This window comes from Haliotis rufescens, unplaced genomic scaffold (assembly GCF_023055435.1).
Source record: "Haliotis rufescens isolate VD_foot unplaced genomic scaffold, xgHalRufe1.0.p SCAF_36, whole genome shotgun sequence".
NCBI classification, from domain to species: domain Eukaryota; kingdom Metazoa; phylum Mollusca; class Gastropoda; order Lepetellida; family Haliotidae; genus Haliotis; species Haliotis rufescens.
In genome coordinates this window covers 4768775-4794189 of record NW_025964068.1, presented here as the reverse complement: position 1 = coordinate 4794189, position 25415 = coordinate 4768775, and the positions used below count along the sequence as shown (strand labels likewise).

The 25415-nt window shown below is 39.2% G+C and overlaps 1 protein-coding gene across 4 annotated transcripts in view; it reads left to right on the top strand.

The window, feature by feature from the left end:
• Positions 1 to 1578: 1578 nt before the first annotated feature.
• LOC124110407 overlaps positions 1579 to 25415 on the top strand; it is a 97805-nt gene continuing 73968 nt past the window's right edge. For all 4 annotated transcript variants that reach the window (XM_048381193.1, XM_048381192.1, XM_048381191.1 and 1 more), the window contains exons 1-9: positions 1579 to 1598; positions 2594 to 2655; positions 15698 to 16294; positions 16745 to 17341; positions 17794 to 18390; positions 18841 to 19437; positions 19890 to 20486; positions 20937 to 21533; positions 21986 to 22582. In XM_048381193.1, the coding sequence (XP_048237150.1) occupies positions 1594 to 1598; positions 2594 to 2655; positions 15698 to 16294; positions 16745 to 17341; positions 17794 to 18390; positions 18841 to 19437; positions 19890 to 20486; positions 20937 to 21533; positions 21986 to 22582 (4246 nt within the window). In that variant the 5' untranslated portion in view covers positions 1579 to 1593. The remainder of the gene's footprint in view (positions 1599 to 2593; positions 2656 to 15697; positions 16295 to 16744; positions 17342 to 17793; positions 18391 to 18840; positions 19438 to 19889; positions 20487 to 20936; positions 21534 to 21985; positions 22583 to 25415) is intronic.

Sequence of the window (25415 nt, the reverse complement as noted above, 5' to 3'; positions counted from 1 at the left end):
ACTTGTAGGGATGATGTAAATCCTGCTGGGGGCCCATGCAGGAAGCAAAAGTACTGTAAGTCCCACTGGTCCCTAGTATGGTGATCTACCTTCAATTGCTGGCGATCTGTAGCCCGTTTTTATCTTATATCGTTATATATAGTGTTTCCTTTTAATGCCTTCCGGACTAGTTTTATAACTTTTTCTGTGATAAGTCTACTGTAGTAATTTTACTGTCCTTCGTTGGCAGGTTTTTATATAAGTCCAATTGCATTGATTATGCTTAACTAATGATAGTCACGGTATGGCTGAAATATTGCCGATTTGACTTACAATTATAACTCACTTACTCACTTCTTTTAGCAATCCATGGTTTGACTTTTCTCGATCCTGGGATTCGAACCCGTTAACTGCAGGGCACTTCGTCATTGATTGCACACTCGATGAGGCCCGTGCATAGAAGGGAAAGTTTTGAACTTGGTTTTGGAAATGTTATAAACTTTTACTTGGAGTATGTGTAATAAAATATGTTTCTATTTGTTTGTTCTTGTAAACTGATCATAAAGTGAAATGTGAAATCACATTTGAATGGTTTCATTAACATACATAAATGCCTAGACTGTCAACTAGCTTGGGGCTTAATCCATTGTTAAGCATGTCATATTTATAAAAGCCACAAACCCCTTTCCATATTCATAAGAAATCTCGTCTAAAAGCAGAGTCGACTGTACGATTCCGACAATATCACGAGCATGTGTTGGTGAATCACTATGAAATAGCGATCAGGTGTTCGCAAAAAGGTGAGCTATGTCATACAATCACAATGTTTTCTCTCGTTCAAAGATTGACACGTGTACTTGGGTAAGTTACGAGATTGAAGTCTTTATATTATGATGCGTCATGTTGCCTAATATTTCTCAGTTCACATTTCCTGTTGACAGCTGTTGTGAACATTAATTATTTCACTTTTTTAAGTACTTTTGTAATTCTGTGAAAGATATTTTTTATAGGAACCTTTTTGCGCAGTAACCTACGCATTTCGCAACATGTGACTGTTACCTTGGATATACTTCAAGCGTGTATATAGAAATCAGCATATTATTTTCTTTGCGTTAAATAAAAACAGTAATGCAATATATTGTCTGAATGGCGATCACTTAACCACTGAATGGATTCCATTTTCAAGTTATTTGTTGGCTGATTACAACAGAGTGAAGTCAGTGATGCATAACTAGTAGTAACATCAATGAACCTTGGCGTTGATAAACATGTAGTTATGGTTATCAAAATGTCGATATATAAGGATATTTTACAATGCGGCAATTTTACACATTGACAGGTAACAGAACGACCATTATAAGTTGTCGTTCCGTTCAAATTTGAATCTGTTGAAGCTTGTCATTCAAACTTTTGAAATTTTTCAAATTTCCTATTACAATCTGATCGATGTCTCTCTGACGTTAACTAACTCAATACAAAACATGTTAATTCTGTCCTTGTAAAATCGGAGTCCTTCACCTGTCACAGTTGGGGACTGTAACGATTAATTGAAATGCATGTACATATAAACTGCGCAACATTTACTAGCGGGCATCGTCGGGTCGCCTGTTAATCATGAGGTAAGTTGACATCGAATACTCTTGTACGTCTTCGCCAAGAATCGTTTCATTTCACTTACGTTTGTTACTTTGGAAATTTGTCATTCACATTTACAGTTATCATAACTACCATAGCAGCATTAAGTTTAGGTTCGTCATATGAGGTTATTTGTCACATCTGATTTCTATATATCCGGTGTTTGCTGGCTTCTTCTCGTGATGTACTTTACGTTGATTACGTTATTGTGTGGTAACACGGAAATAAACATGTTGTATGTTTTCTATGGAATACTGTATGAGACATCCTCGCGTTCTCTTGGTCTCGATCTTTCGACACAAGCTTAGAATTTCAAAAGTCCGAAAAGGTGAGATCGCAAGAACGCGATATTTGTCCAAAGGTTCGCGTTCTCCCGATATTTGGCCAAATACTCGCATTCTCGCGATCTCGCTCAACTGTGATGGCCTTGAATCTTTATGTACTCTCCCAATCATTTCGTTATTAAGTCAAGGCTATTTAAAGTTGTCTCATTATTCAAAACGCAAAAAGATCTATTTTCAGAAATCAATTTTGCCTGGTCAAAGACCAATGTTTAAACGTAGCGTTATAACATCATGACTTAGTGGCGGCTATGTTAAGTGTGCTCATTTTCGTCGGCTGTTCGTGGTAATTATATGGACCTATTTTGCGTCAGATTCCACAATGAGGGAGATAAAGTATGACCTGTTGTCATCTCTCCGTGGGTGTGCATGCTAATCTTATGTACGATCAAGAACATACTGGAAGTAGGGTCTCAAATGACGTTTGTCTCATACAGTTAAAAAGTTGCGATACAGCATCAATGATTTGTCGTTTAGTTAGAGATATTATACCCCATAGTTTTGATTGAAACCCTTCGGGGACAACGTTTTTTCATATGTCAATGCTGTAGATGTTCTGCTGGCGTCTTCTAGTCTACAGAATTACCGTGCAAAGAAATAAACAATTTCCGAATTTTAACTCATATATTTCTTTTTAGGATTTGGCAGCTGCCCATCGTCTTGGGGCTTTTCCACCTCGGGAAGGCCTCCACCAAGCTGGGTATGTTGACACTTCTCACTACTTCAATTCACTCACAACTTCAGTTTAATCCTTGTTTTGAAGGGCACAGTTCGTGGAATGGTCTTAGGCGCCACAATACGCCGTGCAAGTTTGCCCTGCAGCCACGCCCTGATGGTTTTAATCCCATCTTGCTAAGATTATGATCGTTGGTCTGTCAACAGTATACAGTATACAGTTATACCTACCTCATTTTGGCCCTTTCTTGTACCTTAAGTTGACAAGCCGTGATGTATTTCAATTACTGAAAACCCAATGACGTGGTTTTGACAAATAACGAAAAGGTAGCGTTGGCTTGGCAAATATTTCTTTCTTATTTTATTCATGTGAACCTTGGCAATTAAATTACATGGTATGATATTTACGAAGCAGATAAAATGATAACGACGGACAGACGTCCCAAACCCGTATGTCCCGCCACGTTGCTGCTTCTGGTTGAGGAATATATTTAGTTTACACCTTTGGCAAGTGAGGTGTTACTTTCCATGTTTCTTAAAGCAAAGTAAAGAATTAAAAAAAAATTGCGATTTTTTGGGAATATCAATTATCCTTGTATATGTATTAAGTCAATTGCCGAGGAGAGATAATCATTCCATCAGTAGAAAGTATATAAATGGTCAAGCGAAAGTGCTGAAATCACACGCTCCGTAATCGACGTTCAAAGCAAAATTCTTCGGTAGGCGTGGCCTAAATTTAGCGGTGCGCGACAAAGCTTTTCATTGGCTGATGTGTGATTCTTAGCAACTATAGAGTATTAGTATTAGTAGTAGTAGTAGTAGTAGTAGTAGTAGTAGTAGTAGTAGTAGTTATAGTAAACTGTGTATCAAAGTATCACACGCACAACTTGTACAATATAAAATTGATCCACATTAGACAAAAGGTGTATGAAGTGCGTCCAGCCAGACATGGGCTTATGTGTCACGGTACACAATAAAAAACAATAGATACACTATTTCTCATATTTATGTAAATCCTACACAAATAACAACACTGTATACATTGTTTAATGTGTGCAACGTCTCATCTGATCTTGATATTGTGAATAATTAAAATATCAATTAACAATCTGTAACTTGCATTTTATTAATAGAATCCTATTGGGTACCATGAACGGTGACATCTTGCTTGTCCAGAAGCTGGCCAAGTGATAATCCCTATAGCTGGGGCATCATATCAAACACTGCACGGGACCGGTGGATGCTTATTACGCATTGATAACGATTTGTGACACAAAAGTACACAATACATGTCGATACGTTGTTCCTTCACATCTCAAATTTACATTTTTCACAGTCCAACTAAAAGTAAAACGTCATTGTAATAATCGTCAATTGGCGCTTGGTTGGCGGAAAGATGTTCTTCTCTCTCCTGGAGGAATTATCTCGTGTGGCGTCATACTAACTCTTGTGATAGCAGCATCACCCTCCTGAACCTGCAGTATCTCAATGAATTTGTACAGATTTGGATACCAGCCCTTGAGGTGACTTGTTTGCGATGACCCACTGCTCAGTGACATATTATTTTGCTTCCTGACAAAGTCATCTCAGGTGTTAATGGTGGTCGGGCATCCTCCTTGGGAACATTTCCAGTGATTGGAAGTTTGACGCCCAGTCTAAATCAAGAACTTGTATTCGAATATATGACATTTTATTATGGAAAGCAACTTCTTATATTCTTTATACAACGTTTCAGAGCTACTTCTTGTTCCTTCATCAGGTGGTTGCTTAGTAAGTTGTTGTTTGCTTTAGGGGTTGAAGAAGTCGCATACTGTCTTAGCAATTTCGGCTGACCTGTCCCTCTTTGGAAGAGTGAGTGAGTGAGTTAAAGTTTAACGTCACATCGTCTTTGGAAGAAGGGTACACATATCTAATGCGAGTTTTAGTTTTCATTGAATTTGTTTTTGTATTGATATGATTTCTTAATTATGTTTGGCTGCTCTGTTTATGCGTTCGAGTAGCTCTTCATCTCTCAGAAATAGAGTTCGTTTGGCATTCGCTATTGCATCTCTTGGCTTCAGGAGATTTACGACAGATTGCGGATCTAACTGCAATTCTTGTTTTAACCGACCACAGGCTAGGGCATGGTCTGTGCAGAAAATATGCTTAGTGAGTGCATAGAGTACTATATATGTATATCATGGTGGGATGAATGTACAATGATAACAACATAAGGACACAACCGATGGAATAGGATCAATGTACAAAGATACCAATATAATGACGAAGCCGACGGGATAGGATTAAGATAGCATATAATGACGAAGCCAATGAGATTAACAGGAGAGGATTAATTAAGTACGCTGGAGGTGTAGTGGTAACAAGGAATAAGGTGATCAAGATGTCCATTGTGGTAGATGATGTGGTTATAGCATAGTGGAGTCCACACTGGGTAGGTAGATACCCTGGTCTCTGTTAATTGCTGGGCACTCGTGAAGAGCAACCTCCTCGTGATGAGTGCTGGGTAGCGCAAATAGCTCTTCCCCCATTGCTGGTCGTAAAAGGCGACCGAATTGGGCAACCTGTTTGCCGTGGGTTGCGCCCCTGTGTCGGTGGAGGAAGGGAGTCTGGTGGTTGAGGGCACTGGAGCCAGGAACCGGTGTTCCATCTGCTCAACACACCACTTCGCCCCTCACTTCACCTAGACGGGTGGTAGAATGGGCCCGATTCTATCAATCGGCTGATCACGCAAAGCCCTGTGCATAAAATTGTGTATGCACACACGTGATTTTGATAACTGTAATAATTAGACTTGGCCATGTATAACATGTTCGCATTCTCAAATTATTTATGTAACAATTTGCCTAGAGTCCTATGCCAGAAGGCGGTGGCTCATGGGCCAATCTGGTGATGTCGACCTCTGATTTCTGTATGTCTCCAATTTTCTGTCAAAGGCCGAACCGGTCTGACATTATAATTGGTGGACAAATATAGCTCTTCATGTCGTATTTACTGGAGTATACCACCCATGTATCCCTGGTGTTTGCATTTTGAGATCCGGTGCATTACAACATCGTCTTTTTGACACTCCATGGTGGGTGGGGAGCACTGGTGCAGAAAAAATTTCTTTCATCATGGCTCACAATCACTCTGGTTCGAAAAGAAGACATTTGGACACAAGTTCATCTGATGAGGCTGACACAAATCTTGATTCTTGGGCTCGATTCCTTGTAATCGAAGCTACAAATCACCTTCCCATTAAGTTAAATCCCTTTGCTTTCTCTAAAGCTATACAAGGGTATTGCGGAGAGGTAAAAAATGTCACCCGACTCCGTACTGGATCACTTCTGGTTGAAAATGCTCGGAAACAACAATCGCTCAATCTCTTATCCCTCAATCAATTTGCAAATATCTACGTTATTGTTTCTGAGCACAGAACACTGAACTCTTCTCGTGGCATTGTCCGTGACTGGACGCGTTCCTTGGCGGATATGTCAGGGGAGGAAATCGTTAGTGAACTACAGACTCAAGGTGTTCAATCAGTTAAACGTTTTACACGTAAAGATTACAAATCCAACAAACACATATCTATTCACTTTTGCCCGTGCGTCAATTCCAAAATCAATTAAAGCTGGTTATGTTAACATCGGGGTGGATGTGTATGTCCCAAATCCACTCCGGTGCTATAGATGCCAAAAGTTTGGACATGGTTCAAAAACCTGTACTCGCCCCGTGGTTTGTCAGCGTTGTGGTGCCAACCATGAGAGCATGAATTGTCATGAAAATCTTAAATGTTCCAAATGTGAAGGCCAACATATATGGCCTCTTCTAAATCCTGCCCTATTTGGCAAACAGACACCAGAATAATGAAAATCAAGTGCGAAAAAACATGTCATTTGCAGAAGCTAAACAACTTGTTACCAGTCAGTCCACAACGCCTACAAACATGAATTACTCTGCTGCACTCGTCCGTCCTGTTCAAACTTCATCTGTTCTGTGTCAAACAGAATTGACATGGGTCAGATCTGATCAACCAGTCAAAACGTCATCTGTCCTTCGAGAAAATACTTCTGAGAATCATTCAGAAGCATCACCTCTGACCTCGCAGGCTCAGACTCAGCCTCAGTCTCAGCCTCAGTCTCAGCCTCAATCTCAGCCTCCAACTCAGTCTCCACAAAAACCTGACCAAAACTTAAAGAAAAAAGAAAAGAAAAAGTTAAACAGAAGTCAAATGCCCAATCCTCAAATTTCGTCAGAGATAAATCTCCATAACTCCTTCGATGCTCTGGACATGGAGATTACTCCATCGTCTCAATGTTGTGGTAGGAGTTCTCCTTCCTCACATTCACGTGAGAGATCACCAATTGAGCCACCATGACTCAATCATCGAATTTAATACAATGGAACTGTAGAGGACTTAGGAATAATTATAATGATTTACAGCTCTTAATTCAAGATTTCAAACCATCAGCGATATGTTTACAGGAAACATACTATAAAGACACTGACAAATTCGATATAAGAAGTTATACCTCCTACAATGTCTTTTCCCATCAGGAGCTAAAGCCGCTGGAGGTTCTTCAATATTAATGAAACACAGTGTCATCCACAGACCCGTTCATCTCACTACTCCCCTTCAAGCTGTTGCAGTCCGTGTAACTTTGCACATAGTTTTTACTTTGTGCTCGCTCTATATTCCACCATCTTTTTCTCTTCGACTGTCTGAACTTCAAGCTCTCTATGATCAACTTCCCAAGCCCTGTATTATTATGGGCGATTTCAATGGGCACAATCCACTTTGGGATAGTGTTCAGACAAATAACAAGGGTAAACTTTTAGAAGACTTCATTTCAAACAACAACTTATGTATCCATAATGATGGTTCGAACACATATCTACATCCCGGTACAGGTTCCTACTCTGCTCTTGATTTGTCAGTTACAGATTCTGATCTATTAAACGAATTTGAATGGTCCGTCAACGAAGACCTCTGTGAAAGTGATCATTTCCCAACTATTTTGAAACCTGTCTTACCTTCAGACGTTCCTCCTCCAACAAGATGGAACTTTACAAGGCCAACTGGCCTTTGTTTCAAATACTTGCATCGAATAAATTAAAACCTGATCTGTTTCTTGACGCTACTGACCCTGTGCAATTATTTTCCGATGAATTGAACAAAATCGATGATGAATGTATTCCTAAGTCCTCTATAAGCCCACATATTCGTAAACCATGGTTTAACGATAAGTGCAAACGAGCTAGGAAGGCACGGAAAAAGGCTGAACATTATTTCCGTCGCCACCCCATGGTACATAATTTGAATAAATTTTAAATTTTAAATGCTAAAGCCAAACGTACAATTTAAACAAAATAAAAGTCAATCATGGCAAAAGTATGTTTCCAAGATAAACTCTCGTACGCCCATGTCAAAGGTATGGAACATGATACAGAAAATTAAAGGTAAACGTTCTAAATCTAGCATCCATCATCTTAAAAACGGGGACCACCTATTGACTGATTAATCGGATATTGCAAATAAACTTGGTGAAACATTAGCAAAACATTCTTCCTCCTCTAACTATGTACCTCAATTCCAAAAATACCAAAAACAGCAAGAAAATAAAAACATAAATTTCAAATCGGATAATGGGGAAGATTATAACGAAATATTTTAAATCCATGAGCTTCATACTGCTCTTGGACAAGCACATGATACTGCTACAGGGTCTGATAATATACAGTATCAACTCCTGAAACATTTACCAGACTCATGTTTAGAGACCCTTCTACTAATTTTTGATGAAATCTGGACATCAGGTGAATTTCCATCCTCATGGCGAGATGCTATAGTTGTTCCCATACCTAAGCCAGGACGTGATATTTCTCATCCTTCAAATTATCGTCCAATTTCATTGACCAGCTGCGTTTGCAAAACCATGGAAGGCATGATCAATAATCGAGTTGTTTGGTACTTAGAAACCAATAACCTAATTACAAATATTCAATGTGGTTTCCGTAAAAAACAGAAGTACAATTGATCATTTAGTCCGTCTCGAATCATTTGTGAAAAATGCTATAATAAATAAACAACATGCCGTGTCTATCTTTTTCGATCTAGAAAAAGCTTATGACACCACATGGAAACATGGTATTTTAAAAGATTTACATGATTTTGGATTGCGAGGACGTTTGCCTCAATTCATATCCCAGTTTTTAACTAACAGACAATTTCAGGCCCGCGTGGGTTCTACCCTGTCTGATCATTATAATCAGGATCAGGGTGTCCCACAAGGCAGTATTTTGTCTGTCACACTATTTGGCATTAAGATCAATAGTTTATCAAAAGTTTTAACCGATTCAATTGAAGGATCGCTTTTTGTGGATGATTTTAACATTTTTTGTCGTGGTAAAAACATGCATACTATTGAAAGGCAACTCCAATTATGTTTAAATAAAATTCATAAATGGTCTCTTGAAGATGGTTTAAGGTCTTCCAAAACTGAAACCAACTGCATTAATGTTTGTAGGAAATATAAGACACATAATGACCCTGATTTAGTTTTAGATGGAACTCCGATCAAAGTTGTCAAGGAGGCCAAGTTTCTTGGTATTATTTTTGACAATCACTTGACCTTTCTACCACATATTAACTATTTAAACACTAAATGCCTGAAGGATTTTGATTTATAAAAAAGTAGTTTCACATTCCCAATGGGGAGGGGATCAGAAAACCCTCCTCCAACTGTACCGAGCCCTTATTCGCTCTAAACTTGATTACGGCTCCATCATCTATGGTGGAGCCTGTAAAAGTAATTTTAAAAAAACTAGATTCAATTCATCATCAAGGCCTAAGGCTCTGCCTTGGTGCCTTTCGAACTTCTCCGATTCAAAGTCTATATGCAGAGGCTGATGAACCGTCACTAAATCAACGTCGCATTAAATTATCTTTACAGTACATTTCTAAATTACAGTCTAATAACTCCAATCCAGCTTTCGATTGTATTTTTAATCCTCTCTATTACGATCTCTTTAATACAAAATCATCTCTTACTCCACCCCTTGGTATAAGAATCAAAAATGATATTTCTGCTGCTAAAATAACACTTACCGCCCTATCTCTTTAATTAGCTGTGTTTGTAAAACGATGGAACGCATCGTAAATAATGGATTAGTGTGGTTTTTGGAAACAAATAATCTTCTTACCAATATACAATGTGGTTTCCGGAAAAACAGAACTACTATCGATCATTTAGTGCGTTTAGAATCGTTCAGTAAAAATTTCCATTGTAAATAGACAACATGCTGTATCGATCTTTTTCGATTTAGAAAAAGCTTACGATACAACATGGAAACATGGTATTTTAAAAGATCTTCATGATTTTGGATTAAGAGGCCGTCTGCCTCATTTTATATCCCAGTTTTTAACAGACAGGCAATTTCAAGTCCGAGTGGGTACAACCCTGTCTGATCATTATAATCAGGATCAGGGTGTCCCACAAGGCAGTAGTTTGTCTGTCACTTTATTCAGTATAAAAATTAACAGTTTGTCAAAAGTTTTAAATGATTCAGTTGATGGATCACTTTTTGTGGATGATTTTAATCTATCTTGTCGTGGTAAAAATATGCACACAATAGAAAGGCAATTACAATTATGTCTTAATAAAATTAACAAGTGGTGTCTAGAAAACGGGTTTAAATTTTCCAAATCAAAAACTAATTGTATACATTTCTGCAGAAAATATAAGCCACATAAGGACCCTGAACTATTTCTGAATGGCACTCCTATCAAAGTTGTTAAGGAGGCCAAGTTCTTGGGACTTATTTTTGATAACCACTTAACTTTCCTTCCACATATTAAATACCTAAAAGCTAAATGCCTGAAGGCACTCGCCTTATTGAAAGTAGTTTCTAATTCAAAGTGGGGAGGGGATCAAACAACTCTCTTACACTTATACAGGTCACTAATCCGTTCAAAACTTGATTATGGCTCCATCGTCTATGGTGGAGCCTGCAAAAGTAATTTACAAAAACTCGATACCATCCATCATCAAGGCCTGAGGCTTTGCCTTGGAGCTTTTAGAACGTCTCCCATTCACAGTCTCTATATAGAAGCAGATGAGCCTTCTCTTAAACAACGCCGTTTAAAATTGTCTTTACAATACATCACTAAATTATATTCTAATCAGTCTAATCCAGCTTTTGAATGCATATTCCATCCTCTCTACGAGGATCTTTACATTAAGAAATCAACACTTACTCCACCACTCGGAATCAGAATAAAATCTGCAATATCAGCTTCTAAAATTCAACTCCAAGATATAGCTCCTACTAAACTTTTCTCATCTCCTCCTTGGCAAATGGTAAAGACAGAGGTAGATCTTACATTAACAAAACTAAAGAAATCAGACACAAACGAATTAATTTACCAACAAGAATACAGTCAATTAAGAAACAATTATGACACTTAAATCTATCTTTACAGATGGATCCAAGGATGGTGGCGCAGTTGCTAGTGCCACCGTCATTGGATCCAGTACAATATCTTCACGTTTACCTGATAACAGTTCCATATTCACTGCAGAAGCAAACGCCATTTGTACAGCACTTAAATATATCAGTAATCAATCTAAACATAAACAATTCATACTGTTTTCAGATTCTCTTTCATGCCTTCAAGCAATTAAAAATATGTAATCAAAACATTCACTTTTAATCCAAATTCTTGAGTTATTAAATGATCTTGCTACTGGCCAATATGACATCGTCTTTTGTTGGTTACCAAGCCATGTTGGTACCATTGGTAACACAATGGCTGATGCTGCTGCAAAGGCAGCACTCAACAAATCTGTGACACCACTTCTGATCCCATACACTGATTTTAAACCTGTCATTCGATCTTACATACGTGATCTGATGCAAAAGAAGTGGGACACCCAAGTAGGTATCAATAAATTACATGAAATTAAACCAAATATCGGTGACACCTACTTGGGCTGTCAGTCCCGATTTGATGAGGTCATTATGCGACGATGCCGTATTGGCCATTCAAGATATACACATGAGTATCTTTTGAATGGTGAGGATCCTCCGTTTTGCATCCCTTGTGATGAAAGAATCACAGTCAAGCATGTCCTGCTTGATTGTATTGATTTTTCCATCACAAGGGATAAATATTATCATGTAAAAACAGTCAAGGACCTTTTTAATCACGTACATTCTCATTTAATATTGTGCTTTTTAAAAGAAATTGAATTCATTCATAAATTTTGATGTCTATAATAAGTTTTTAGACATTGGTAGTGCTAACTAATAACTTAGATTGTTAGTGGTTGTACCCTCGAGGGGGGTTGAAGTAGCGTAAAATTATTGTCCCCCCTAAGAGGGTATGTAAGTCCCACATCATTCAATGTATTGTTATGCATACCAGAATTTTAAAACGTAGTATTTTTGTCATTTTAATCTAAGGCTTAACTGGTCAACTTTCGCCAGTGACTGAAGGACTGATATAAATCCAGCCAGGGTCCATGCAGGTAGCAAAGGCACTGTAAGTCCCCATGGTCCCTGGTATGGTATTCTCCCTTTAGTAACTGACGATCTCTAGCCCATTTTTATATTGTGTTGCTAATTCTTTCTGCTTTTATATGTTCCTCAACTAATTTTAATACACTCTGTGATATCCTAGTTATTGTACTGTCCTTTGCTGACAGGTTTTTTATAAATTATATATACTTATTTGTTATTAATGTATTAATTCTCGTCACGATATGGCTGAAATATTGCCGATGTGACGTAAAATAGTAACTCACTCACTCACTCACTTGTACAAGAAATTTGGAAGTCATTGGCGTGTTCGTGACGGAGATATGAGTTGTTGAAATTGCGATTTTTTAAGTTGTTTTGAGTTATCTGCCCTTACTCCTTGAGCCAAGAGTCTTGAGATTTTTGTGGACATCACTTCAGGACCTAAGGTATCCTTGTGCAAATTTTCAGTAGCTTCTGACAACTGGTTATTGAGTTACGATTGGAACAAAAAACGCCGGAATAATAATAATAATAAAGAATAATAATAATAATAATAAATCGAACAATTACAATAGGGCTCTTGCCTTGTATGGCAGGGAGCCCTAATAATAAATCGAACGATTTCAATAGGGCTCTACAGCCTTTCGGCTTGGAGCCCTAATAATAATAAATCGAACGCTTACAATAGGGCTCTACCGACTTTCGGCTTGGAGCCCTAATAATAATTATAATAGCTGCAAAACAGCAATGGCGGGCTCCAAGTAACATTGCAGACAAACGTCCATCTGTCAAATCTGTCAAATGTAGGCACCACTCGCAGGGTATCGCCGCGACGAAACTGCCTTGTGCCGGGGTGTCTAAGTCTGTTCTCAAATCATTTACCACCTCGAACATGTTCGAAACCTCAAAGGGTTTGCTTGTACAAACTCCATTAAACAATAGTCACCGGAAATCGCCGCTATGAAATTGGCGTGTTCCAGAGGTGTCCCAAATATAAATCAAATATTACCACCAAGCGGTGTTACTTTTAGCATGCATCCAAGAACAAACAGTAGGATGGCACACTAACTTCATGTGAACTTGCAATACCTTCTGTCAACAACCTCAAAAGATATGATCTTTATAGTAAAATGTCGGTGAAAACGAATGATCAAAATCAAAATCCAATATGGCCGCAACTAAAACAGATATCCAAAAACGGCTATAAGAGTTTGTTGTGTTGTGTCAGGAGACAATTCTCAGAAGGTTTGAATGCATTTCATGCAGTGAATTCAGATGAGTTTGCGTTTGAAGACAAGTACCCAAAAGACACTGTGAAAACCTTGAACCTTGAATCCAATATTTCTGCCAAACCACGTGACCAATGACTAAAGTCAAAGAGCATAAAATGTCAATTAACCAAAGCGGTAGACCCATGCAAGTTTTCAAAGTAATCGGACAAGCGGTTGCTGATCAAAAGGGCGAAAAAGATCTTTCAAAAATATTTGTTTTTCAGTTATTTGCCCTTGGCCAATGGGTTCACGGCCTTGGGAGTTTGGCGGAATCTAGTACTCAACTGTCTTCATACACATACTAAATTTGAACAAAATCAGGCCAGTGGTATACAGTATACATGTGATTTATTTTCAACAGTAAAGACAAGAAATACTCATAGGGCAAGATCGACAAACATTTGACTGAAGACAGTTTAATGGATTAAAAGGCAGATGACATAATTGTTTTTTTCAAATGTTAAGGGCTTACACAGTTTCGGGTCAATCTCCAAAATGTTAGTCAATACCTGGTGTGACCACCATTAGCATTGATCACTGCCATACATCTCATGTACATTGAGTGGATCAGACGATTTGTGAAGGCCCTAGGGATCCTCCTGCACACATCCAGAGCAGCTGTGCGTAGTTCATCGGCAGTTGTAGGGACTGGGCACACATTGTGCAGACGCCTTTCAACCTCATCCCACAAGTGTTCGATGGGGTTCAGACCAGGGCTGAGGGCTGGCCACGGTAGAACACGGATGTTGTGTTGTTGCAGAAAGGCCATGGTAGCTCTGGCAACATGGTGACGAACGTTGTCCTGCTGGAAAATCTGTTGTTGATGTTGTGCAAGAAATGGAACAACGTGGGATCTGATCACTTGGTCGATACACCGCTAAGCAGTGACGCCGTGTCCCCGACCTTGACCAACATTCAGAAAGCACTTGTATCCAAGTCTCGCAGTAAGTCCCATCCCTGCCCATATCATGACGCTCGGTCCACCCCATGGATCCCTTTCCACAATGTTTCTGTTGATCACCTCGACGCCGCCAAATTCTGACTATTCCGTCTGCATGGGTTACACAAAAGCGACTTTCATCAGAGAAGATGACACGCCTCCACTCACGATGACGCCAATTGTGATGACCCTGTGCCCACTGAAGTCGTGCTTGTCGATGCCGTGGTTGGAGAACAGGACGACGTGCTGGTCGACGACATCTGAGATTGCTGGAACGGAGACGTCGGATCACAGTGTCCCGGCTAATGTGTCGATTGTGTGTTCCTATGGTCTGTCGAGCACTTTCACTTGCAGTTACAGTCCGTTTGACTCCAAATGAGAACGATGAATTGCAAAATAACTCGAAATCCAGAAAAGTGTATGAAACATCAATACGGTACTTGACCATGAACACCCTGTACCCAACAAAATCTGAATTTTGTTTATTTTAAGACCCATGACGGATGAAGTTCTTTAAGAAACTATCATGTAATTTTGTATAGAAATGTGTACATGACACGTAGGGGGACAAACCGTTGAAGGCACAGCGCGGACGGTAAATTGTGGCTATGTTAACGTTGAAATGATGGGCAACATCTTGGACAGACTCTCCAGCTTCCAAACGTCCGATAGCCTGGTTTCTCTGAATTTGAGTTAGGCGTTACTACTACTACTACTAATAATAATAATAATAAATCGAACGATTACAATAGGGCTCTACAGCCTTTCGGCTTGGAGCCCTAATAATAAAAAAAACGATGACCATTTCTACATATGTTCATAGTCACTTGAATGTTCTTTTACTTCATAACACATCTAGTAATTATTCTTCCTTCGTGAGAATTGGCACATTATCACAGTCTTTTCCACAACTGTACCGCCAATGATAGATATAAAAAACACACATTTGAAACGAAATATCAAATGACAGAAATCCATGAAAGTGAAGTAATAATAAGGACAGTGTCCACTTTGTGTGTGTCTCACGGAGCTGTGCTCCAATGATCAGGGGTGTCATTAATAAGAATAAAGTAATAATGAAAACGTTGTAATGGGTTCACAGGTTTATCAATAACAGCTAATTGTACTTATAGGTGACAATAAAAGATGAGATAAACCCAATCTGAGCTGACAAGGATCACTGATTAGTTACATCAGAGCAAATACACTGGTTTCCACAAGTGTACCGCCAATGATAGATATAAAAACACACACATTTGAAACGAAATATCAAATGACAGAAATCCATGAAAGTGAAGAAATAATAAGGATGAGGAGAGATATGTGATGATCCAATGTAACTTGCCTTTTTACAGATTGTTCAAGGCGAAAACTGGATCTGGTCTTTCTGTTGGACTCCTCCGGTAGTGTCAAACTGCACAACTTCAAAACCACGCTTTCCTTCGTGAAAAGCTTCCTCTCGACAACAAGTATAGATGATGGTAACGTCCGAGTTGGTGTGGTCACTTTTAACCATCGTGCGCATATTCAGTTTCACCTCAATCAATATAAAACGAAGAAAGAGTTATTCCGGGCAATAGACAAAATCAAATACAAAAAAGGAGCTACCAACACTTATGCTGGTCTCAGAACACTGCGAACTAAAATGTTTAGCAAAAGAAGAGGTGATCGTAGAGGTGCCAAGAATGTAGCTTTGGTCATCACAGATGGTTTGTCCAACAGGAATGCCAAGAAGACGATTCCAGAAGCAAAGGCTGTGAGAAAGGCAAACATCCAGATCTATGCCATTGGTATCGGATTGAAGAAGCGTACAGCGGAGTTAGAAGGGATAGCCAGTAGACCCATTGAAGAGAATCGATTTACAGTAAAGGACTTCAAAAGGTTAGGAGGCCTTAAGGAGAAAGTATTCGCTTCAGTCTGCCAATTTGCCACAACTCCACTGCCACCAAAAGGTATGTGCTTTCGTTTTCATCAATTAGTGTTGTTGTCTGTAATGCCAGGTAACCATAAACGAATGTGCATTTTACGCGATTGCAACTGTACCATGGACAGTGTCCACTTTGTGTGTGTCTCACGGAGCTGTGCTCCAATGATCAGGGGTGTCATTAATAAGAATAAGTAATAATAAAAACGTTGTAATGGGTTCACAGGTTTATCAATAACAGCTAATTGTACTTATAGGTGACAATAAAAGATGAGATATACCCAATCGAGCTGACAAGGATCACTGATTAGTTACATCAGAGCAAATACACTGGTTTCCACAAGTGTACCGCCAATGATAGATATAAAAACACACACATTTGAAACGAAATATCAAATGACAGAAATCCATGAAAGTGAAGAAATAATAAGGATGAGGAGAGATATGTGATGATCCAATGTAACTTGCCTTTTTACAGATTGTTCAAGGCGAAAACTGGATCTGGTCTTTCTGTTGGACTCCTCCGGTAGTGTCAAACTGCACAACTTCAAAACCACGCTTTCCTTCGTGAAAAGCTTCCTCTCGACAACAAGTATAGATGATGGTAACGTCCGAGTTGGTGTGGTCACTTTTAACCATCGTGCGCATATTCAGTTTCACCTCAATCAATATAAAACGAAGAAAGAGTTATTCCGGGCAATAGACAAAATCAAATACAAAAAAGGAGCTACCAACACTTATGCTGGTCTCAGAACACTGCGAACTAAAATGTTTAGCAAAAGAAGAGGTGATCGTAGAGGTGCCAAGAATGTAGCTTTGGTCATCACAGATGGTTTGTCCAACAGGAATGCCAAGAAGACGATTCCAGAAGCAAAGGCTGTGAGAAAGGCAAACATCCAGATCTATGCCATTGGTATCGGATTGAAGAAGCGTACAGCGGAGTTAGAAGGGATAGCTAGTAGACCCATTGAAGAGAATCGATTTACAGTAAAGGACTTCAAAAGGTTAGGAGGCCTTAAGGAGAAAGTATTCGCTTCAGTCTGCCAATTTGCCACAACTCCACTGCCACCAAAAGGTATGTGCTTTCGTTTTCATCAATTAGTGTTGTTGTCTTTAATGCCAGGTAACCATAAACGAATGTGCATTTTACGCGATTGCAACTGTACCATGGACAGTGTCCACTTTGTGTGTGTCTCACGGAGCTGTGCTCCAATGATCAGGGGTGTCATTAATAAGAATAAAGTAATAATGAAAACGTTGTAATGGGTTCACAGGTTTATCAATAACAGCTAATTGTACTTATAGGTGACAATAAAAGATGAGATAAACCCAATCTGAGCTGACAAGGATCACTGATTAGTTACATCAGAGCAAATACACTGGTTTCCACAAGTGTACCGCCAATGATAGATATAAAAACACACACATTTGAAACGAAATATCAAATGACAGAAATCCATGAAAGTGAAGAAATAATAAGGATGAGGAGAGATATGTGATGATCCAATGTAACTTGCCTTTTTACAGATTGTTCAAGGCGAAAACTGGATCTGGTCTTTCTGTTGGACTCCTCCGGTAGTGTCAAACTGCACAACTTCAAAACCACGCTTTCCTTCGTGAAAAGCTTCCTCTCGACAACAAGTATAGATGATGGTAACGTCCGAGTTGGTGTGGTCACTTTTAACCATCGTGCGCATATTCAGTTTCACCTCAATCAATATAAAACGAAGAAAGAGTTATTCCGGGCAATAGACAAAATCAAATACAAAAAAGGAGCTACCAACACTTATGCTGGTCTCAGAACACTGCGAACTAAAATGTTTAGCAAAAGAAGAGGTGATCGTAGAGGTGCCAAGAATGTAGCTTTGGTCATCACAGATGGTTTGTCCAACAGGAATGCCAAGAAGACGATTCCAGAAGCAAAGGCTGTGAGAAAGGCAAACATCCAGATCTATGCCATTGGTATCGGATTGAAGAAGCGTACAGCGGAGTTAGAAGGGATAGCCAGTAGACCCATTGAAGAGAATCGATTTACAGTAAAGGACTTCAAAAGGTTAGGAGGCCTTAAGGAGAAAGTATTCGCTTCAGTCTGCCAATTTGCCACAACTCCACTGCCACCAAAAGGTATGTGCTTTCGTTTTCATCAATTAGTGTTGTTGTCTGTAATGCCAGGTAACCATAAACGAATGTGCATTTTACGCGATTGCAACTGTACCATGGACAGTGTCCACTTTGTGTGTGTCTCACGGAGCTGTGCTCCAATGATCAGGGGTGTCATTAATAAGAATAAGTAATAATAAAAACGTTGTAATGGGTTCACAGGTTTATCAATAACAGCTAATTGTACTTATAGGTGACAATAAAAGATGAGATATACCCAATCGAGCTGACAAGGATCACTGATTAGTTACATCAGAGCAAATACACTGGTTTCCACAAGTGTACCGCCAATGATAGATATAAAAACACACACATTTGAAACGAAATATCAAATGACAGAAATCCATGAGAGTGAAGAAATAATAAGGATGAGGAGAGATATGTGATGATCCAATGTAACTTGCCTTTTTACAGATTGTTCAAGGCGAAAACTGGATCTGGTCTTTCTGTTGGACTCCTCCGGTAGTGTCAAACTGCACAACTTCAAAACCACGCTTTCCTTCGTGAAAAGCTTCCTCTCGACAACAAGTATAGATGATGGTAACGTCCGAGTTGGTGTGGTCACTTTTAACCATCGTGCGCATATTCAGTTTCACCTCAATCAATATAAAACGAAGAAAGAGTTATTCCGGGCAATAGACAAAATCAAATACAAAAAAGGAGCTACCAACACTTATGCTGGTCTCAGAACACTGCGAACTAAAATGTTTAGCAAAAGAAGAGGTGATCGTAGAGGTGCCAAGAATGTAGCTTTGGTCATCACAGATGGTTTGTCCAACAGGAATGCCAAGAAGACGATTCCAGAAGCAAAGGCTGTGAGAAAGGCAAACATCCAGATCTATGCCATTGGTATCGGATTGAAGAAGCGTACAGCGGAGTTAGAAGGGATAGCTAGTAGACCCATTGAAGAGAATCGATTTACAGTAAAGGACTTCAAAAGGTTAGGAGGCCTTAAGGAGAAAGTATTCGCTTCAGTCTGCCAATTTGCCACAACTCCACTGCCACCAAAAGGTATGTGCTTTCGTTTTCATCAATTAGTGTTGTTGTCTTTAATGCCAGGTAACCATAAACGAATGTGCATTTTACGCGATTGCAACTGTACCATGGACAGTGTCCACTTTGTGTGTGTCTCACGGAGCTGTGCTCCAATGATCAGGGGTGTCATTAATAAGAATAAAGTAATAATGAAAACGTTGTAATGGGTTCACAGGTTTATCAATAACAGCTAATTGTACTTATAGGTGACAATAAAAGATGAGATAAACCCAATCTGAGCTGACAAGGATCACTGATTAGTTACATCAGAGCAAATACACTGGTTTCCACAAGTGTACCGCCAATGATAGATATAAAAACACACACATTTGAAACGAAATATCAAATGACAGAAATCCATGAAAGTGAAGAAATAATAAGGATGAGGAGAGATATGTGATGATCCAATGTAACTTGCCTTTTTACAGATTGTTCAAGGCGAAAACTGGATCTGGTCTTTCTGTTGGACTCCTCCGGTAGTGTCAAACTGCACAACTTCAAAACCACGCTTTCCTTCGTGAAAAGCTTCCTCTCGACAACAAGTATAGATGATGGTAACGTCCGAGTTGGTGTGGTCACTTTTAACCATCGTGCGCATATTCAGTTTCACCTCAATCAATATAAAACGAAGAAAGAGTTATTCCGGGCAATAGACAAAATCAAATACAAAAAAGGAGCTACCAACACTTATGCTGGTCTCAGAACACTGCGAACTAAAATGTTTAGCAAAAGAAGAGGTGATCGTAGAGGTGCCAAGAATGTAGCTTTGGTCATCACAGATGGTTTGTCCAACAGGAATGCCAAGAAGACGATTCCAGAAGCAAAGGCTGTGAGAAAGGCAAACATCCAGATCTATGCCATTGGTATCGGATTGAAGAAGCGTACAGCGGAGTTAGAAGGGATAGCCAGTAGACCCATTGAAGAGAATCGATTTACAGTAAAGGACTTCAAAAGGTTAGGAGGCCTTAAGGAGAAAGTATTCGCTTCAGTCTGCCAATTTGCCACAACTCCACTGCCACCAAAAGGTATGTGCTTTCGTTTTCATCAATTAGTGTTGTTGTCTGTAATGCCAGGTAACCATAAACGAATGTGCATTTTACGCGATTGCAACTGTACCATGGACAGTGTCCACTTTGTGTGTGTCTCACGGAGCTGTGCTCCAATGATCAGGGGTGTCATTAATAAGAATAAGTAATAATAAAAACGTTGTAATGGGTTCACAGGTTTATCAATAACAGCTAATTGTACTTATAGGTGACAATAAAAGATGAGATATACCCAATCGAGCTGACAAGGATCACTGATTAGTTACATCAGAGCAAATACACTGGTTTCCACAAGTGTACCGCCAATGATAGATATAAAAACACACACATTTGAAACGAAATATCAAATGACAGAAATCCATGAAAGTGAAGAAATAATAAGGATGAGGAGAGATATGTGATGATCCAATGTAACTTGCCTTTTTACAGATTGTTCAAGGCGAAAACTGGATCTGGTCTTTCTGTTGGACTCCTCCGGTAGTGTCAAACTGCACAACTTCAAAACCACGCTTTCCTTCGTGAAAAGCTTCCTCTCGACAACAAGTATAGATGATGGTAACGTCCGAGTTGGTGTGGTCACTTTTAACCATCGTGCGCATATTCAGTTTCACCTCAATCAATATAAAACGAAGAAAGAGTTATTCCGGGCAATAGACAAAATCAAATACAAAAAAGGAGCTACCAACACTTATGCTGGTCTCAGAACACTGCGAACTAAAATGTTTAGCAAAAGAAGAGGTGATCGTAGAGGTGCCAAGAATGTAGCTTTGGTCATCACAGATGGTTTGTCCAACAGGAATGCCAAGAAGACGATTCCAGAAGCAAAGGCTGTGAGAAAGGCAAACATCCAGATCTATGCCATTGGTATCGGATTGAAGAAGCGTACAGCGGAGTTAGAAGGGATAGCTAGTAGACCCATTGAAGAGAATCGATTTACAGTAAAGGACTTCAAAAGGTTAGGAGGCCTTAAGGAGAAAGTATTCGCTTCAGTCTGCCAATTTGCCACAACTCCACTGCCACCAAAAGGTATGTGCTTTCGTTTTCATCAATTAGTGTTGTTGTCTTTAATGCCAGGTAACCATAAACGAATGTGCATTTTACGCGATTGCAACTGTACCATGGACAGTGTCCACTTTGTGTGTGTCTCACGGAGCTGTGCTCCAATGATCAGGGGTGTCATTAATAAGAATAAAGTAATAATGAAAACGTTGTAATGGGTTCACAGGTTTATCAATAACAGCTAATTGTACTTATAGGTGACAATAAAAGATGAGATAAACCCAATCTGAGCTGACAAGGATCACTGATTAGTTACATCAGAGCAAATACACTGGTTTCCACAAGTGTACCGCCAATGATAGATATAAAAACACACACATTTGAAACGAAATATCAAATGACAGAAATCCATGAAAGTGAAGAAATAATAAGGATGAGGAGAGATATGTGATGATCCAATGTAACTTGCCTTTTTACAGATTGTTCAAGGCGAAAACTGGATCTGGTCTTTCTGTTGGACTCCTCCGGTAGTGTCAAACTGCACAACTTCAAAACCACGCTTTCCTTCGTGAAAAGCTTCCTCTCGACAACAAGTATAGATGATGGTAACGTCCGAGTTGGTGTGGTCACTTTTAACCATCGTGCGCATATTCAGTTTCACCTCAATCAATATAAAACGAAGAAAGAGTTATTCCGGGCAATAGACAAAATCAAATACAAAAAAGGAGCTACCAACACTTATGCTGGTCTCAGAACACTGCGAACTAAAATGTTTAGCAAAAGAAGAGGTGATCGTAGAGGTGCCAAGAATGTAGCTTTGGTCATCACAGATGGTTTGTCCAACAGGAATGCCAAGAAGACGATTCCAGAAGCAAAGGCTGTGAGAAAGGCAAACATCCAGATCTATGCCATTGGTATCGGATTGAAGAAGCGTACAGCGGAGTTAGAAGGGATAGCCAGTAGACCCATTGAAGAGAATCGATTTACAGTAAAGGACTTCAAAAGGTTAGGAGGCCTTAAGGAGAAAGTATTCGCTTCAGTCTGCCAATTTGCCACAACTCCACTGCCACCAAAAGGTATGTGCTTTCGTTTTCATCAATTAGTGTTGTTGTCTGTAATGCCAGGTAACCATAAACGAATGTGCATTTTACGCGATTGCAACTGTACCATGGACAGCGTCCACTTTGTGTGTGTCTCACGGAGCTATGCTCCAATGATCAGGGGTGTCATTAATAAGAATAAAGTAATAATGAAAACGTTGTAATGGGTTCACAGGTTTATCAATAACAGCTAATTGTACTAATAGGTGACAATAAAAGATGAGATAAACCCAATCTGAGCTGACAAGGATCACTGATTAGTTACATCAGTGAAAAGGCGAAGCAACTGTAATACAGGTAATAAAATGAGAGTAGCTAAAAACCACACTTTCATAAGATATAGACATAAGATGCGTAGACAGCCTATTAAGTCATCTGCGGCCAAGTAACACTTGAGTCAATGATTGAAGGACCTCGGCTGGGTTAAAAAAAGGGAAATGAACACAGATGTCTTATCCCTAAAATAAGACACTAGGACAATAAACATGACAAGTACGGGTCGAATCGACTGAAGATTCTGTCACTTTGACTGAACAAGGCATTGCTAAAATCCCCAGATAGGTGGACAATCACGGGAAGGTTGGTTGTTCAAGGATTATTAGAAAGACTAAGCATTTCAAACCTTATCTGCTAAGTTTAGCTCAATACATCCAGAGTAAGTCAGTAGAAGTGCGAAGGTATTTTCTGGGCACAGCGGCTGTCCAGACCCAATTACATATCAGGATATGTTTGTATATTTGACAAAAACATTAAGTTAGGAACATTAACAATATTATGTATTTTAGATTGCATGAGACGAAGTCGAAAGAACTCTAGATATGTATTCACAAGCGGACATTTTATATTCATTTCACATATTTCAGTACGTACCCTTAGTATTAACCATAGCTTCCCGAGGTAGTTAATAATTGCTGAATATAAACAAATAATTACAGGCGGCTACGTCATTCCTCTCAAGTAACAACAAAATCCCACTTCCACTATTTGCTGATCGAAACCTGAACTCATGTTTGTGGTGACAGTAGTGAAGCTCCGTACACAGATCAGTACGAATCCGTAGATCTGTAGGAACATGTGATTATCATATCACCTAAACGTAAAGCTTGGAGGTTTGGAAAACGTAGGTATAAATTGTTCAGTTTGATTGCTATTTATTTTATACGAGACCAACAAGCAAAAGAGGAGTTGAACTTTTCAGTTGAGTTTCGTTTTCAAGCAAACGGTTGAATATAAACAGCGAATGTTCATAATTATATAAATACCACTATCGGTACTTTTACGTAGATATGTGGTCGCTCGCTATCCTGCGACATTCCGCTGTTAGAACTTCGATTGACGCTACAACTTACGCAATGTCTGATCAGCCGCCGTAATGACACAGGATGATCCGTTTTCCACTGCTCCGTCCAATGAATACCTTCATCTATATATCCATTCTTTCAGATGCATCTCTTTTATGCCAGGTGAAATATCGCGATCGATGAGCCTGACTTAAATTAAAACTTACAGACTCGATCAGTCTCTGGGCCTATCATCAAAATAAACCAGCTAAACGTGGCTACGTCTCAGTCGAAGTATGCATTACGTATATTATCATTAATTAACAATATGTATCACCCTCATAACGACCAACATGGCATGTTGTCAATTCTAAAACAGTTCAATTCCCATCTGGGACTTGTTCCACTTGTCAGAGGGGTATACAAAGTACGTGATCTAGACTATCAGGGGTCGGACTTACATTATTGTGGAAGCCTCGGTGGCTGAGTGGGTTAGATCGCTGACTTTGTGCGCTGGCAATTAAGTGCCTCACTCAGTGTTGGTTCGAATCACGGAAAAAACAGCATTTACTAAGCGAGAGTAGGTTATCTTATTGAGGATACATCTGTGGGGGAGGGTTCTTCCAATTGCCGTACAATCAAGACGATCTTTCTTTGACACATCATTTTGATATTTACGATGTATATTCTAAAGCTTATGTTCCACATGCCCAACGTAGCCAAAAGGAAAATTGACTAAATAAGAGAAGAAGTTTGGCATTACATATATGCAGAGACATCATCTGAATATGACTATATGATACCTATCTGCACGAACTATTCAAAAATAGGTCCAAGGTCATGGAGATAAAGGCTAAAGATATCACACCATAAGGAACAAATCCTGTGGCCAGTATTCATTTTGTCGAGAAGGATACCTCGAAAAATACTGAACGTTGGGTAACAAACATTCACCCAGGAAATAAGGAGATGTGCAAATAAATATATATCTACCAAAATATTGGCTCAAAAGCCAAAACAAAACCAAAGTAAATGTAAATTTACATTGCATGACAAAGTAGACACATCCTGATATGCTCAAAACAGAAATTACGCCCCTTTTTTCAGGGACCCTAATTAAATATTATGCAAGAAATACTCTTGTGACGGCTTTATGTCGTCATTATCCCACAGCATAACCATATCACCTGTGGCTGTCGCCATTCCCCTGGTCATCAGTGTATTGTTCAAGGTGTAATTAGTGGTATCAGCCCTCTGTCCCTGTCTACAATATATGACAGACAGGCGGACAAGTTTCTTTTTGTCTCACTCATTCCTCTTATCATATCCCTCTTGTCATACAGTCTTGTGGAGAGCGTTTTGTCACTCTGAATCTTTATGCACTGGTCTCCTTTATTTCTAGTTCAGGTGGGTAAATCAGTGAAAGGAAATTGTTTATTTGTTTGTTATTGAACGATATGAGATCACCGATATACCTGAAGCTAAAGTAAAATTTCTTGGCCAAATGACTTTGTTTTGACTTTGCCAAT